General features: G+C 36.2%; 1 protein-coding gene across 6 annotated transcripts in view; it reads left to right on the top strand.

Annotated features, from left to right (window-relative positions):
• Positions 1-18,028, top strand: part of SMAD5 (SMAD family member 5) — a 50,131-nt gene that overhangs the window by 23,117 nt on the left and 8,986 nt on the right. For all 6 annotated transcript variants that reach the window (XM_033181144.1, XM_033181145.1, XM_033181147.1 and 3 more), the window contains 3 exons: positions 4,724-4,975; positions 7,161-7,280; positions 16,225-16,446. In XM_033181144.1, coding sequence (XP_033037035.1) covers positions 4,724-4,975; positions 7,161-7,280; positions 16,225-16,446 — 594 coding nt within the window. The remainder of the gene's footprint in view (positions 1-4,723; positions 4,976-7,160; positions 7,281-16,224; positions 16,447-18,028) is intronic.

Raw genomic sequence — 18,028 nt, 5'->3', positions numbered from 1 at the left:
CCTTCTTTATAGCTAGTTCACATTCATGACGGCTTCTTCAAAGCCAGTAGGAAAGAGAGGGTCTTCCGGCAAAAAGGGCATTATATTCTTATGGAATGTAATCATACACACCCTGTCACCTTTGCTGTATTCTGTTGGTTAGAAGGAAGTGATAGGTCATACTCATACTCAAGCAGGGAGAATTACCCAATGGTTTGAATACCTGGAGGTGGGAATCATGGTGGTCACCTTAGAGTCTATCTGGGTTTCACATGGAGGTAATATAAACCCAGTGTGGTAAAAAGACTGAAAATAACATTGGATGTGGAGACTAGTAGAAAGGATCGCAGATAGCAGTGATTATGCTATCTGGGAAAGTTCAACTTAAGAGCTTTAGAGTGACTTTAGACAGTTGGTATGATGTGATTCTCAATTTCTTACTGAGTCCAAGGAGAGCTGATACCTGAAGGAATTGATGAAGAAAGGAAGATATGAGGATTTAATAGAGAAGTATAGGCTGAGAAACTCCCAAGCTTGCTGTTTGCTGGGAGTAAGTCTAGGAATTTTATGTATTTCCCTATAGCCAAAGTGTGACTAATAATCAACCAGCCAATGGAAGTGTCTTATTTTTTGTATACATTTTTCTCAGCTATGATGCATTCTATAGAAAAGACTGGGGCATAGCTCTGATGCTTTTAAATGACTGAAAATTTCATGTCTTAGTAGTTCAACTATTGGAAAGAGACTATAGAGACCTCATGTTTTGCTCTGAGTCCAAACATCTTGGGGGAAGGGACAGATTACCCAGCTGGATTAGCTTGCTGACCCCCCATGATTAAGCAGCTATGACGCAGAATGGATCACTTCATATTACCATTATTAATAAAGTAGTAGAAGGTGGTGATAGTGGTAGCAGTAACAGTGATAGCAATTAATATTTATTGAGCACTGATGGAATAGTGATTCCTTCATGGGGTTAGAAAAGGGTACTGACATTTTACACCCCTTTCAGTTTACTTACAGGTTTATAGATAAGGAAATGAAGACTTAAAAGGGAAGTAACTTAGGCACACTCACACAGTTAATATAGTGGAGTAAGTTTTGCAAAAAGATAAAAATGTGGAGGATAGTTGGAAAGAGATAATGAACATAAGAAAAATAGAGGGCCAACCTAGGTGGCCCTAGGTGTTTAGTTGAATACAGTGCTCCCTAAGCTTTTTGGCGCTTAGGGTCCAGTTTCTTGGAAGACAGTCTTTTCATTGAACAGGTTGGGGATGGTTTTGGGATGATTCAAGCACATTATATTTATTGTGCACTTTATTTCTATTATTATTACATTGTAATATGTAATGAAATAATTATACAGTTCACCATAATGTCAAATTAGCGGGAGTCCTGAGCTTGTTTACCTGCAGCTAGGTTGTCTCATCCAGAGGTGATGGGAGACAGTGACAGATCATCAGGCTTGAGATTCTCATAAGGAACGCACAACCTAGATCCCTCACATATGCAGTTGGCGATAGGATTTGCTTTCCTATGAGAATATCATGCTGCCACTGATCTGACAGGAGGTGGAGTTCAGGTGGTAATGAGAGCAATGGGGAATGGCTGGAAATACAGATGAAGCTTCGCTCACTCTCACTCACCATCACCACCTGCTGTATGGCCTGGTTCGTAAGAGGTCATGAACTAGGGGGGTGTTTAGGGACCCCTGATCTAATAGACAGTATTGTCTAGTGATTAGGACTGTGGGTTCTGGAGCCAGGCTTTCTGGATTTGAATCCTGGTTTTACCAAATACTACCTCAGGCCTTAACCTTTCTGAGATTTAGTTTAGTCATTGTAAAATGGGAATAATACTACCTACATAATTGGTTGTTATGAGGATTAGATGAGTTGGTACATTAGAAAGTACTTGTTAAAACATTAAGTGACCCAGAATCAGTTTCAAATTAAATATCAATTCTAGTAGAATAATATATTCTGGAAATAGAGCATTGAGGAAGATGGCAGAGAGAAAATTTTCCGAGAAATAATATCAAACAATTCCCCAAACTGAAAATTGAAAGGGCTCAGTGACCAAATAATCAGAACAAAAGATAAAAGAAGCCCCACATGAAATTTTAGTGTATCATAGATTAAAAAAAAAAAAAAATTCTGTAAACTTCCAGAAAGAAAAGACAGGAAACATATAAAGGACTAGAAATCAGAATATTGGATTTCTCAATGCAGTTCTGGATTTAGAAGAAAGTAAAATAGTGCCCTCAAAATTCAGAAGGAAATATTATCTGCCTGCAGACAAGCAAAAAAAATAAGATTTTTATACATGCAGGAAGTCAAGAAAATTTAACTTTTTACTTTCTCTTGGGACACTAATAGAGGATGAAGTCCAGGAAATGTGATCCAGCAGCAGAGAAGGGAAGTCCAAGGATTTCAGACTTGTAGGAGACTTGAGCAGTAACCAACGTAGGTTGGAACAAAAAGATGGAAGATCCCGGTCTGGTGCAGTGGCTCACGCCTGTAATCCCAGCACTTTGGGAGGCCGAGATGGGCGGATCACTAGGTCAGGAGATCGAGACCATCCTGGCTAATATGGTGAAACCCCATCTCTACTAAAAATACAAAAAATTAGCCGGGCGTGTTGGCAGGCGCCTGTAGTCCCAGCTAGTCGGGAGGCTGAGGCAGGAGAATGACGTGAACCCGGGAGGCGGAGCTTGCAGTGAGCAGAGATCGTGCCAATGCACTTCAGCCTGGGCAACAGAGCGAGACTCTGTCTCAAAAAAAAAAAAAAAAAAGATGGAAGATCCAAGGGAAAACATGGAGTGAATACATTATTTGATGATTTGTTATATCCAAGAAATAGCAATGATAGGCATTTAACAGATTTGTTGGAATTCTGGAAATATTAGTGGAATGTACTTAAATGAAGAAACAAGGCAATGGTTAACGGTAGTGAAAACACTATTTAAGAAAAAGTAGACTCATAGTACACTTGGTTCAGCAATGGATTACATGCATATGAATACTGGCTATTGATTTAAGCAAAATGTTATATTTAACTCTATTTTGGAGATGGGAGTGGGATAGAATAACATAAGAAATCTGCCTCATTTGCCCTAAGAGCAAGTCTGCAAATAATATCTTGACTAATAGTAGCAATATAAGCATGTTATTTAGCAGTACACAAAGTAAATGTTATAAGAGATGGCTAAGAGTTTAAATTTGTTTTCTATGGAAACAGTATATGGGAGGGGGCTAGGAATTGCAGTTTTTGTTGTAATCTCTAATAGCATTCTTTTTTAAAACTGTCTACATATTAACATTATTTTGGATGAATATAAAATAATTTTTTAAAATCATGTGCATAGATAATGTACAAATAAAAGAGAAACCAGTAATTTTAGCATGCTTCTAAAAAAAAAAAAAAAAAGAAGCAAAGAAATTCATACTGAACTGAATTCCTGAGTAGTTATCTCACTAAGTCTCTCAGATTGCTAGCCTGCTATATGTAGAAATTCTTACTGCCTAATGCCCTCCTCTCCAATGGCAGCTGCCTCATTGTTCTGTAAGGGGAATAGCAGTTGTTAACACAAAGTAGAACAAAACAATTGTAGTCAGATGTTAACCACATATTTAGTATACTAATGTGGTAGAATGAAATGAAACAATAGACAAAAATAGCACAAATACTGACTTAACAGAAACACTGAATCGTTGGGTACATCCCTACTTCAGGGAGGTGAAGTATGACTTAGGTAGCTTAAAAACAAACTCATTTTGTTGATGCTGAATGATAACGGAATCAAGTTGAGATTTTTCTAAGTGAAATTACATTGACAGATACAGGACAGTTGTTAATGAGATGAATTGTAAATGTTTGAAGAATCAGTTAGTTTCAGTTTCCTGTAGGGAAAGGTAATCAGATATTTGAATGTGATTGGTCACTTGCGTCTTTAGAGAAAGTGAATATTTGAATAAAGTTTATCTCTTAAAAATGTATCTGTTAAAAATGTTTAGGCTTTGTTGCGTATATTTTCATTGTGGTCATATTTAGAAGACTGCTTTTGATTGGAAGGCTTTTTTACCTAGAGCATATTACCATTTTCAGTATGGAAAACCATGCTGAGCAACGTAAAACATGAGATCTTTCAAACTAAGAAAGATCAAAGTGTTCATAATTGGAGATGTGGACGTTTTTAGGGCATTCACATAACAGGTTCCAACTTCACTCTGTAGTCTTAACTCCTTGTTCAGTACATAGGCCAGCTGATTTTCTCATCTCCTCTGCCACCTTCCTCTTCTACCTCTTCCCAGCCCCAGCACTCCCCTGTGAAATCCTCCTGTATCATTAAGGTTCAGTCAGGTATGTTTTTTTCTTACAGTATTTTGTTTGATTCTCTGCTAGCTGGGAACATCACCTCTGTTTAACTCCCGTTGTGCTAAATTCTCTGTTTTATGGTTGTTTTTTAATATCCCTTATCTCATAGGACAGGAGTATGGTATCTTTTTCTGGATTTTCTGTCTTCCAGGGTACCTTATGCAGGCTAAATGCTTACAGAGTTTTGGATTCGGTTATTATCTAAATAGAGATTCAGGGCTCTATGAAACAACCCTTTCTAAAATTAAATTGTTTTAATAGGTTTACAGGTTTAGCTTTACATGAATCCTTTCTACCAACCCCTTAGTGTGGATGGGGCATATGTTTAGTCATTCCTGACAAATGACTTTTGATTTTTGTTTTTCAGTCTTACCTCCAGTATTAGTGCCTCGTCATAACGAATTCAATCCACAACACAGCCTTCTGGTTCAGTTTAGGAACCTGAGCCACAATGAACCACACATGCCACAAAATGCCACGTTTCCAGATTCTTTCCACCAGCCCAACAACACTCCTTTTCCCTTATCTCCAAACAGCCCTTATCCCCCTTCTCCTGCTAGCAGCACATACCCCAACTCCCCAGCAAGTTCTGGACCAGGAAGTCCATTTCAGCTCCCAGGTAAGACTTTATTTTATTGATACCAAAAAAAAAAAAAAAAAAAAAATCCTGACAATCACAATTATTCCTACTGTGGGCCCTCTGGGTGAACTGTTACATGCCAAGGTATAGCTGTTTCTGACTCTTTATTTTTTAGGTAATTGTTTGATTTCCAGAAGAGTTTAGATTTTATTTTGCCAAGTACCATATGTTTAAAAAATGGAAGTAGCCCTATTTGACTTAAATATTTTCTTATATTTTATGACACTCAGTACCATTTATTGTCTTTTATATAACTGATACTATAATGAAAACTATGGCATTAAATTTAATCTTCAGAATGACTATGTGAGATAGATATCCCTGTTTTACAGATGGAAAAAGAAATTCTAAAGTAAATTTTAAACTTTTAAGTACCTTACCTAGGGTAGAGCTAAGAATTAGAGGTTCAGACCCAGGTTTGTCTAACTCTAAAGTCTATGTTCTTTCAACTTTACTGTGTGGCTTTTCAAATTATTTAAGACTTTAGAAGTTTAAAATGAATCCTGGTTATCTTTAGTTAGATAACTGATGAACTGATTTCACTGGAGAAAGATAAGCAGATTTTGTGAAGTTCCTACATTTTGTTAATGGCATGTCATATATGGACATATCATTATGTCACTGTCAAATATTTGAACACCTACTGCTGATTTGTAATAGCTGCATATGTAAGTACAGTAAGTCCTCACTTAATGTCATTAATAACTTCTTGGAAACTATGACTTTAACTGAAACAGCGTATTACAAAGCCAGTTTTATCATAGGCTAGTTGATATAAACAAGCGTTAAGTTCTTGTGGTATATTTCTGGTCACAAAAATATCACTAAATTTATAAATAAAGACCCAAAATTCTTCTAATATTAAACATTGAAATAAATGTGAGCTGTGCATATATTTAAGAAAGATCAATAAAAACAACTAAGACAGTTATTTACTTAATTATTCTAATTCACGGTCATAGGTAACCAGAGCGCATTCCAGCAACTCAGAGCACAAGGTGGAAACCAGTCCTGAAAGGGACATGATTAAATCACAGAGTGCACTCACACACCCCTGCACTCACACTGGGACCGTTTAGACATGCATGCCAGTTCATCTAATGTGCATGTCTTTGGGATGTGAGAGGAAACTAGGGTAACCAGAGAAAACTCAAAACAAACATAGGGAGAATGTTCAGACTCACACAGACAGTGTCCCTGGCTGGGAATGGATTTTTTTTCTCATCAATGTCATAACAAAATGCAGCTGAACAAAACAATATTGAACAAAACATTATTCGAGGACCTACAGTATATCCTTTGTGATTTCTCTACTGCATCAAAATATCAGTTGGTAATACAGTTTTTTCTTTTGAAGAGAAGTTAAGTGCCAGCTCTTTAACTTGCTATTAGGAATTTACTCAAAAACAAATTTTCATAGTTTATCTTAGATTCAGTGCTGATTGTAGTTCTGTGTCAAAATACATCCTGTACAAAACATTGGGATAAAAGACAAATTCGGTTCTTATTTATCGTTACTGAGACAAAAAAGTATATCTGTAGCTTTTGCAAACATTTTCAACTATGAGTGTTGAAACTCAAAAGATTTTCTGGTTAACATTTAGTTTCCTAAGTGAATTACCTAACCATTTAATAGGATGCAACAGCCATGTTTGGATGTTGCACAAGCATTAGACAATTGCTGTTAGTATTGATGGCAAATTTTGAAAGGACATAGTTTTACTTTCCAGTTTTAAATGACAGTATACAGTATGTGCTGATCTTAATAATTTAAAGGTGTCTCTATAGTATATATATATATACCCAAATGAGGATTATCTGTCCTTCAGATTGATTTGTAATAGCTGCAGTTTCTCTGAACACATAAAAATAAAGGCAAAATTCTCGACCTTGAATTCTGTTTTAGTGAATTTTTGGACTGATCCTTGTATCCTGGATTACCAGGGATCTGGGCTAAATAAATGTGGACTTGTAGTAGGTTTTCAATTGCTATTAGGTGTGCTGTCTGTTCTCCTTTTCCCTTGCTCTAGGATAGTATCCAACATTTTTGTGTGTGTGATGTTCAGTAATGAAGCTTGCTGGTAATCTTAAGAATTTGCTAAAGCTTTTAGAGTAATAATTTTGAGCAGAATGAAGATTTTAACTATTATTTTTTTCCTCTTAGCTGATACACCTCCTCCTGCCTATATGCCACCTGATGATCAGATGGGTCAAGATAATTCCCAGCCTATGGATACAAGCAATAATATGATTCCTCAGATTATGCCCAGTATATCCAGCAGAGGTAAGAGAAGTACTCACTTCATTTATTTTGTGGTAGTAGTTGTTTTTAACTTATTGGCTACTTTTTTAAAAACAGCTTTATTGAGGTATAATTTATGTGCTATAAAATTTTTCTGTTTTAAGTGTATGATTCAAAGATTTTGGTAAATACACAAAGCTTTGCACCACAGTCTAGGTTTAGAACATTTCCATAACTCTTTAAAAAGGTTTCTCTGTGTATTTGCAGTCTATCCTCCTATCCTCAGCTCCACATACCCTCTAATCTGTTTTCTGTACCTGTAGATTTTATCTTTTCTGAACATTTTATATAATTGGAATCATATAATAATGTAGTCTTCTTTCACTTAGCATGTTTTCAAGGTTCATCCATGTTGTAGCATGTATCAATAGTTTGTTCCTTTTTATTGATGAACCGTACTCCTTTATATGAATATATCCCATTTATTCACCAGTCAGTGGGCATTTGAATTGTTTCCATATTTTGATTATTATAAACATTTGCGGCCGGGCACAGTGGCTCACACCTGTAATCCTAGCACTTTGGGAGGCCGAGGCGGGTGGATCACTTGAGGTCCGGAGTTCAAAACCAGCCTGGCCGATATGGTGAAACCCTATCTCTACTAAAAATACAATAAAGATAAAAAATTAGCTGGGCTTGGTGGCAGATGCCTGTAATCCCAGCTATTCGGGAGGCTGAGACAGGAGGATCACTTGAACCCAGGAGACTGAGGTTGCAGTGAGCTGAGATAATGCCACTGCACTCCAGTCTGAGCAACAGAGCGAGGCTCTATCTCAAAAAAAAAAAAAAACAAAATCGCATGTAAGTCTTTTTGTGGACGTTGTTTTATTTCTTTGGATAGATATCTAGGAGTGCAATTGCTGAATAACATTGTAAGTTTAACTACTTAAGAAAACTATAAAACTTCTCTGAAGTGGCAGTACCATTTTATATTCTCACCAGCAAAGTATGAGGGTTCTATTTTCTCTACATCCTCCTAACACCTGTTATTGTCTGACTTTTTAATTATAGCCATTCTAGTGGGTGTCAAGTGCTTATTGTGGTTTTAATTTGCATTTCTTTAAGGAATAATGATGAGCATTTTTTAAATGTACTTGTTGGCCATTTATGTATCTTCTTTGATGTGTCTATTGAGTTGTAAGAATTTTTTATATATTCTGGATATGAATCCTTTATCAGATATATGATTTGCAAATATTTTCTCTCAGTCTGTGGATTTCTTTTCATTTTCTTAATGATGTCTTTTTGAGGTGTAATAGCTTTAAATTTTGATGAAATCCATTTTGTCAATTTTTTCATTTCTAGATTATGCTTTTGGTGTTGGATTCAAGAAATTTTTGTTTATCCCAAGGTCATGAAAATATTATTTTATGTTTTATTTTAGAAGTTCTATAGTTTTAGCTCTTACATTAGGTCAGTGGTTCCTTTTGAGTTAAGTTTGTGTGTGGTATATGGTAAATGTCTACATTAAGTTTTTGCATATAGAAATCTAGTTGGCTTTACCATTTGTTGAAAAGAGTATCATTTCTTTGTTGAATTAACATCTTTGTCAGAAATCAGTTGACTGTAAATGCCAGGGTTTATTTCAGGACTCTGTTTACTTACGTATCTAGACCTCATAGTCTTGATTACTAAAGCTTTCCTATAAAGGTTTTTCCCCCTAGTTTTTGTTGTTTTGTTTTGTTTTTAATTTTTAAATTATTTATTTATTTTAGAGGCAGAGTCTTGCTCTGTCATGTCCAGACTGGAGTGCAGTGGCGTGATCATAGCTCACTGCAGCCTCAAACTCCAGGGCTCAAGTGCTTCTCTGCGTTAGTATCCTGAGTAGCTGGGACTACAGGCATGCATCACCATGCTTGGCCAATTTTTTTGTTGTTGAGATGGAGTCTTACTGTGTGTGTGTGTGTTTTTTTTTTTTAATTATGGTAAACTATACATAACATAGAGTTTGCCATCTTAACTGTTTTTAAGTGTACAGTTCAGTGTCATTAAATCCATTTATAATGTTGTGTGACCATCACCACTATCCATTTCTATAGCTCTTTTCACCTTGTAAAATTGAAACTATACCCATTAAATAAAAATTTCCTATTCTCCCTTTCCACCAGCCCTTCGCAACCACCACTCTACTTTCTAATCCCTATGATTTTAACCACCCTTAAGCAAGTACTTCATATGAATGGAATCATACAATGTTTGTTTATTTTTTGTGACTGACTTATTTTTCCTCAGGGCTCATCCATGTTGTAGCAATGTCAGAATTTCATCTCTTTTTAAGGCTGAGTAATATTCCATTGTATGTACATACCAAATTTTGTTTATTCATCCATTGATAGACACTTGGATTGCTTTCACTTTTTGGCTATTGTGAATAATACTACTGTGGATATGTGCATACACATATCTGTTCAATATCCTGCTTTCATTTCTTTTGAGTACATACCAGAAGTACAATTACTGGATTACATGGTAATTATATTTATAATTTTTTGAGGAACAGCCATACTGTTTTCCACAGTGGATGTACCATATTATATTCTCAGCAACAGTGCACACAGGTTCCATATTCACATCCTCACCAGCACTAGTTTTCTATTTTGTAGACATTGACCATTTTAATTTATATGACGAGATATCTCATTGTGGGTTGTTCTGTTTTTTTTTTTTTTGATAATTGACAAATGAAAATTTTGTATCTTTATGATGTCATTGTGGCTTTAATGCCACTTTGAGACCTAAACCTCCTTAGTTTGTCACAAGTTTAGAAACATGTACTGCTATTTTATACGTTTCTTAAAACAATGTGTTTTTATGCATTTTCTATGTTTGTGATAATACTGAATGTGTGTTGTACTGAGTGCTCTGTATTCCTAGGAGCAGTTAAATTTCTAGACCTCTTATGGTTTTGTTAATGTTTACATAATGTCTAGAATTTATCAAGAAATCTCATTATGTTAATTTGCCTATAATTCATAAAAATCTACCTTCATTTATGATAAAATAGAACATGAATTTCTGGATTTGAATTCCTGTTTCTCTACTTATTTGCTTTGCAATGTAGGTAGTTTTTAAGTCTCTAAGTCTGAGGTTCCTCATTTATAAAATAAATAGGGATGATACACTGGGATTATTAATATGTTGATTAAATGAGACAATACATGTAATGATCTTGGCACACAACATTAGGCCATACACAATAAATAGTATGATTATTCTCCTTTTGAAAATATGGACTGTATTTACTCCACTTTATTCTCCTTTTGAAAATATGGACTGTATTTACTCCACTTAACCTTTTCCTTTTCTTTTCTCCTGATTTTCCAGAGATCATAGTGCCATTTGATAGTGTTATATGTTAGATGTCCATTGGAATGTAATTTGTGTCAGCCAAACAGCTGAGCCCCTTTAGAGGAACTTGATACTCACATTTTCTCACTCTTGTAGATATCTTTTTTCACTAGAATTTCTTCTCATTTCAGTCAGATTATGTGTATTTCCTCCTTTCATTTTGACAAGTGACAAAAAGAAAATCAAAGTTAAATGGCAATGCCTGGAACCACCTGTTAGCAACAATATGTCTTCTGCCTGAGCAGAGGCAGTGCTTTTCTGGTTCTTCTTTTCCTTTTAACCAAAATTGCCTTTTTAGTTTTGTCTAGCATTTTTTTTTTTCTGTAACCTTCTGCTCATTCTTAGCTCTAGTCTTCCTGATGCTAGTCTTATAACTTCCTGCGACTCATTTGTACCTGTCTTTGGTTATGGGCCTCTACATGTATAAATTTTAAAATCTGAGCTCTTAAGACTTCTCTGTATGGGTTTACATTGGTTTATTTTCCTCTCTTCCTTCTCATCTGCATCCTTTGCCATTGAATACTCAGAAATGATTTATTTTCTTCTCTTCTCATCTGAATTCTTTGTCATATAAAACTCAGAATTGAGTTTTAAAAGTTAAACTATTCTATTAAAAAAAAAGTTGGCTGGGCACAGTGGCTCACTCACTCCTGTAATCCCAGCACTTTGGGAGGCCAAGGCAAGCAGATCACCTGAGGCTCAGGAGTTCAAGACCATCCTGGCCAACATAGTGAAATCCCATCTCTACTAAAATACAAAAATTAGCCGAGCGTGCTGGTGGGTGCTTGTAATCCCACCTGCTCGGGAGGCTGAGGCTGGAGAATCACTTGAACCTGGGAGGTGGAGGTTGCAGTCAGCTGAGATTGTGCCACTGCACTCAATCATGGGTGACAGAGCGAAATTCCATCTCAAAAAAAAAAAAAAAGTTAACCAATTATTTTAAATTTTGTACATAGACCATGTGATTACTCTTACGTTTTCCTTGGTGTTATTTTATTCCTGCCCCTTTTTTTTGAGACAGAATCTTGCTCTGCCACCCAGCATTGAATGCGGCGGCACAATCTCGGCTCACAATTCTCATGCCTCAGCCTCTGAATAGCTGGGATTATCATATGCACGTGCCACCACACCTGGCTAATTTTTGTATTTTTAATAGAGACAGGGTTTCACCATGTTGGCCAAGTTGGTCTTGAACTCCTGACCTCAGATGATCTGCCCATCTTGGCCTCCCAAAGTGCTGGGATTACAGATGTGAGCCACCACACCCAGCCATATTCCTCCTTTTTTGAAAGAGAATTGAGGGTCTGTGATTTCTTTGCTTGATTTCAGCTCCAGGAAAGGTGCTGGGATGTAGAGCTTCCAAGTGTCTCTTCTATGCTTTGTGTCAATTGAGATACTGACTTTTATATTAATGAGTTTGGCCAGTATTTTATATTGTTTTTAAACCTTTTTCTGTAGGCAATTCTGGCATGTAAAATTTAAACATATACCTCTATTTACCTAAAGATAATGTTCATTTAGTTGTTTTTTTTTTTCTTTCTTTCTTTCTTTCTTTCTTTCTTTATAAATAGACTTTATTTTTTAGTTCAGTTTTTGGTTCACAGCAACATTAAGTGGAAGGTACAGAAAATTCTCACATACTCTCTTCTCCCACACAGGCACAGCCTCCTCCATTATCAGCATCCCTCACCAGAGTGGTACATTTGTTATAGTCAGTAAGCTTCCATTGACACGTGATTATTATCCAGTGGGGTTCGTTCTTGGTTTTTATACATTCTGTGGGTTTTTAACACATGTATCCACCCTTATGCTATCATACAGAATCATTTTTTATCTCTTAAAAATTATCTATGCTCTGCCTGTTCACCTCTCCTTCCCCACAACCCCTTGCAACCACTGATCTTTTTACTGTCTCTATAGTTTTGCCTTTTGCAGAGTGTTGTAGTTAGAATCATACAGTATGTAGCCTTTTCATACTGGCTTCTTTCACTTAGTAATATGCATTTAAGTTTCTCCATGTCTTTTTATGGTTTGATAGCTCATTTCTTTTTAGCACCTCCATTAGGGTTCTCTAGAGGGACAGAACTAATAGGATATATGTAATATATATGAAAGGGAGTTTATTAAGGAGAATTGACTCATATGATCACAAGGTAAAGTCCCATGATAGGCCATCTGCAAGTTGAGGAACAAGGAGTCCAGGGGTGGATCAGTCTGAGCCCAAAACCTCAAAAGTAGGGAAGCCGACAATGCAGCCTTCAGTCTGTGGCCAAAGGCCCAAGAGCCCCTGGCAAGCCATTGGTATAAGTCCAAGAGTCCAGAAGCTGAAGAATTTGGAGTCTGATGTTTGAGAACAAGAAGCATCCAGCACAGGAGAAAGATGAAGGCCGGAAGACTCAACAAGTCTGCTCTTCCATCTTCTACCTGCCTGCTTTATTCTGGCCACTCTGGCAGCTGCTTAGTTGGTGCCTGCCCAAATTGAGGGTGGGGCCTGCCTCTCCCAGTCCACTGACTCAAATGTTAATCTCCTTTGGCAATAGCCCCACAGACACACCCAAGAAACAATACTTTGCATCCTTCAATCCAATCAGTTTGACACTCAATACTAACCATCACAGCACCAAATACTATTTCATTGTCTTGGTTGTACCACAGTTTGTTTATCCGTTCACCTACTGAAGAACCTTTTGGTTGCTTCTGAGTTTGAGCAATTGTGAGTAAAGCTGGTATAAACATTCATGTGCAGATTTTTTGTGTGGATGTAGTTTTCATCTCATTTGAATAACAAGAAGCACGATTGCTAGATTTTATGGTAAGAGTATGTTTAGGTTTGTAAGAAACTGCCAAAGTGCCTTCTAAAGTGGCTGTATCATTTTGCATTCCCAACTATGAATGAGAATTCCTGATGCTCCTCATCCTTACCAACATTTGATGTTGTCATTGTTTTGGATTTTGGCCATTCTAATAGGTGTGTAGTAGCATCTCATTGTTGTTTTAATTTGCAGTTCCTTAATGACACAACATGTTGAACATGCTTACTTGACCAATCTGTAAGTCTGTGGTGGGTTCCCTGTTCACATCTTTTGCCATACTTTAATCAGATTGTTTTTGAGTTCTTTGTGTATTTTGAATTATAGTCCTTTATTGGATAGATCTTTTGCAGATGTTTTTTTTCTTAGTCTGTGGCTGGTCTCCTCATTCTCTAGACAGTATCTTTCTCGAGCAAAAGTTTTAAATTTTAATGAAGACCAGCTTATCAATTCTTTCTTTCATGGATTGTACCTAAAAAAAGGCATCATCATATCGAAAGTCATCTATATTTTCTCCTATATTATTTTCTAGAAGTTTTATAGTTTTGCATTTTACATTTAGGTCTGTAATGCATCTTGGGTCAGTTTTGTGAAGAGTGTAAGGTATAGTCTAGGTTTACTTTTTTGATGTAGCTGTCCAGTTGTTTCCTGTATCATTTTTTGAAAAGATTATTTTTTTCTTCCATTGCCTTTGCTCCTTTGTCAAAGACCAGTTGACTGTATTTATTTGGGTCTGTTTCTAAATTCTGTTCTGCTCCTTTGATCTGTTTGTCTGTCCTTTTATTTCATCATGATCTTGATTACTGTATCTTTATAGTAAGTCTTAAAAGTCAAGTAGTGTCAGTCTTCCGAATTTGTTCTTCTCCTTTCATATCGTGTTGGCTATTTTGAGGCTTTTACCTCTGCGTATAAACTAAGAATCATTTTGTCTATACCCAAAAAATAGCTTGCAGGGATTTTGATTGGTATTATTACTCTATAGATTAAGCTGGGAAACACTGCCATCTTGACAATATTGAGTCTTATTCTTGAATGTGCAGTATTTCCGCATTTATTTAGTTCTTCTTTGATCTCTTTTATCAGAGTTTTGTAGTCTTCCTCATAGAGCACGTTCCTACTTTTTTATATTTATGCCTAAGTATTTAATTTTGGGAGATGCTAATGTAAATTATAATTATTTTTGTTATTTTAAATTTCATTTGTTTATTGTTGGTGTATAGGAGAGCAATCAACTTTTGCATATTAACCTTGTGTCCTGCAGCCTTGCTATAATGCTTACTAGTTCCAGGAATTTTTTTGGTCAGTTCTTTCTTATTTTTACATAGACAATCATGTTTTTTGCAAACAAAGACAATTTCCTCCTTTCCTATCTGTGTACCTTTTATTTCTTTATGGCATTAGCAAGGACTTCCAGTATGATGTTGAAAAGGGGGAGAGGAGGCATCTTTGCTTTGTTTTTGATCTTAGCAGAAAACCTTCTAGTTTCCTACCATTAAGTATGACGTTAGCTGTAGATGTTCTGTATCAAGCTGAGGAAGTTCCCCTCTGTTCCTAATTTGCTGAGTCTCACTTAGTTTTGTAGTTTAACTTTTTGTTTAAAATAATTTTACAGATACTGATTAGAGTTAAATCAGGTCTCTGAAAAAGAACTTTTTGTCTCAAATTTAAACCCGAATTAGTTTATGTTAGAAAAACAATTAAAAATGTGTTGTTGCTGCTATGTTCTGAATTGTGTCCTCCCAAAATTCATGTATTGAACCAAGGCCTGGGCACCCCCTCACTCTACCCAGAGGGTTGGGAGGGTAGAACATCAAACCAAAGAGGTTTATTCTCCAGCCTTAAGGCCTAATGGAATTTGCTTTGCTAGATTTTCACCTTTCTTGACCCATCATCACTCCCTTCTTTTCTGTTTTTCATTTTGGAGTGGGAACGTCTATCCTGTACCTGCCCCACCATTATAGTATTGAAGCACGTAACTTAACCTGGTTTCATAGGTTTACAGCTGGAAAGGAATTTTGCCTCAAGTCTCAGCCATATCTTATGTAGATGATATTTAGATGATACTGGGCTTACATTAGAGTTGATGCAGAAACGAGTTAAGATTTCAGGGGCTGTTGGGATAGAATATATGTGTGTATTTTGCATGTGAGAAGGATGTGAATTTTGGGTTGCTGGGGTGGAATGCTAATGGACCATGTTGAATCTCCCTAAAATTCATATGTTGAAGTCCTAACTCCCAGTGTGGTGGTATTTGAAGATGGAAATAATTAGGCTTGAGAGTGGGATTGTCATAATGAGATTAGTTCCCTTATAAGAAGAGGAGAAGAAACATCTTTCTCTAAGAGCATGCACTGAGGAGGGGCCATATGAGCACACAGTGAGAAGGCAGCTGTCTGCAAGCCAGGAAGCAGGTCCTCTCTAGTTACCAAATCTTCTGGCACCTTGATCTTGGACTTCCCAGCCCCCAGACCTGTGAGAAATAAATTTGTTTTTTAAGCCACTCAGCCTTACGGTGTTTTATAGCCCGAGCAAGCTAAGACTATTGCCAATCCTGGTATTTCTATAATTTTTTAAATTGTCATATTCAAGCCGATTTCTAGTGCCTGTTTTTGGGTATAGATTCACAGCTAGGAAGGACAGTGAGACTTGTGAAATATCTGAAAATTTTCTTTTTCATATAATACTTGGGTTGGGTTAAAAGATAAACACATGGACAATCTAAGTTTCTGATATTTATTAAACTTTTTCTCTGTCTGGTTTGTTCACAGATGTTCAGCCTGTTGCCTATGAAGAGCCTAAACATTGGTGTTCAATAGTCTACTATGAATTAAACAATCGTGTTGGAGAAGCTTTTCATGCATCTTCTACTAGTGTGTTAGTAGATGGATTCACAGATCCTTCAAATAACAAAAGTAGATTCTGCCTGGGTTTGTTGTCAAACGTTAATCGTAATTCGACAATTGAAAACACTAGGCGACATATTGGAAAAGGTAATCTTGTCATTTTCCTACATTTAATCAAATTCAATCATTTGTTGTACTTGCCGTGAACCATGCGTTGTGAAAGGTGCTAGAAACATACAAAGAAGTTTAACACATGGCCTCTGCGTTAAGTTGCCAATATTGAAGAATGTGTTAATCAAATAAAGACATGATCTTCCCTCATTTTTTTGTCCTGCTTAGTTTTTCTTCCCAGTGCTAAGTTTCTGAAATCATACTACCACTTTGTTTTTTGAGTGACTTGCCTTGTTCACAACAGTATCTCCAGTAGCTAGAAGAGTGCCTCAGTATAAATACATGACACATATTTGTGGAATATTGTGTATGAATGCTGGTGAAGGATTGGAATTTTATAATTAAGGTATTTGTGGAGTATTTTGGGTTGAGATGACTTGTAAGGGTTACCATGATGTGAGAGGAGTGGAATTAGAAATGGGAAATCTAATGTGAATGATGTTCCAGTAGCTTCACCACCACTGCTCCCATCTTTTAAATTTAGGCAATAAAGTTTTATTAATAATTTGTCCTGCAAGATAGTTGCCACAACAAACTGGGCCCTTTTCATACTGCAATAAAATGTCAAAGTCTCATGCATCAAGTGATCAGGAAGGAAACCCATCCCAGGTAGAGTGTATTGCCTGTTTCTTGAGACATTTTGTTTTTACCCCTTGCTGCGTTTTGCTTCTTTAACTTGAGGGAATCTTGGTCCAAAATAGGAACAAAAGGTAAATAAATATCATTGTGTAGAATTTCTTATAGAAGTGATTTTAAAAAATCCTATGGCCAAAAATAAGTTGAGAAACAAAGTTCTCATTGTCTTTTGAGCTTACTGCCAACTTGCCTTAGTTTTTTTCAGCGAAGCGCCTCACTTCTAGGCATTTATTTTATTTTTTTCTTCCATCACAGTAGAAGTAATTTAAGGGAAATCTATTTTGTGAATTTTGAAATTCTAGAATCAGTTTTTTCTTTTTCCCCAGCATATAGTTCTAGGACCTTTTCTTTCATGGGTTAGTTTTGAGGTGGTGGAGGGATATGTTGGGAAAATACTAGGTGACTAGCTTTAGTTATATAATTTGAATATTTAATGTTAAAACTATTTCCACATATTTATGTATTTTTAAAATTCTTTTTTTTTTGCCCTCACATCTTGCAAAGGAATATATATATTTTTAAATATAAATTTTAAGTAAGATAAATCTGCCATTTCAAAGCTCTTCTTGTGACCTGAAATTATATATGTAACTTTGGGTTTTTTTTAGTATTGCTGTCCTCTTTGTTAGCACAAAGAGTGCAAAAGTCTGTCAAATGACTGTTTATGATAGTTGATAGCACTGAGCATTTGTTTGAAAGGACTCATCAAAAGAAGGTTTGGGTTTTTTAGTCCTCTCTTTCTCTTATAGAGATGATAAATAATTGTTGGAAAAGGAAAAAGAGAACAACCTAAAAATGGATAACTTAATATGCTGCCCATTTGAGGCTTCACTCTTGTAGATGCAGGCAGACGTTAACCTCTTGATTATCTCTGGCAGCAGAAGGCCATCTAGTGGTAACTTCTGTCTAAAGACTGTTGGAA

The sequence above is a fragment of the Trachypithecus francoisi genome, unplaced genomic scaffold (genome assembly GCF_009764315.1).
Source record: "Trachypithecus francoisi isolate TF-2019V2 unplaced genomic scaffold, Tfra_2.0 Lachesis_group2, whole genome shotgun sequence".
NCBI classification, from domain to species: Eukaryota; Metazoa; Chordata; class Mammalia; order Primates; family Cercopithecidae; genus Trachypithecus; species Trachypithecus francoisi.
The sequence above is the reverse complement of the archived record's forward strand: the minus strand, read 5'-3'. Positions and strand labels throughout refer to the sequence as shown.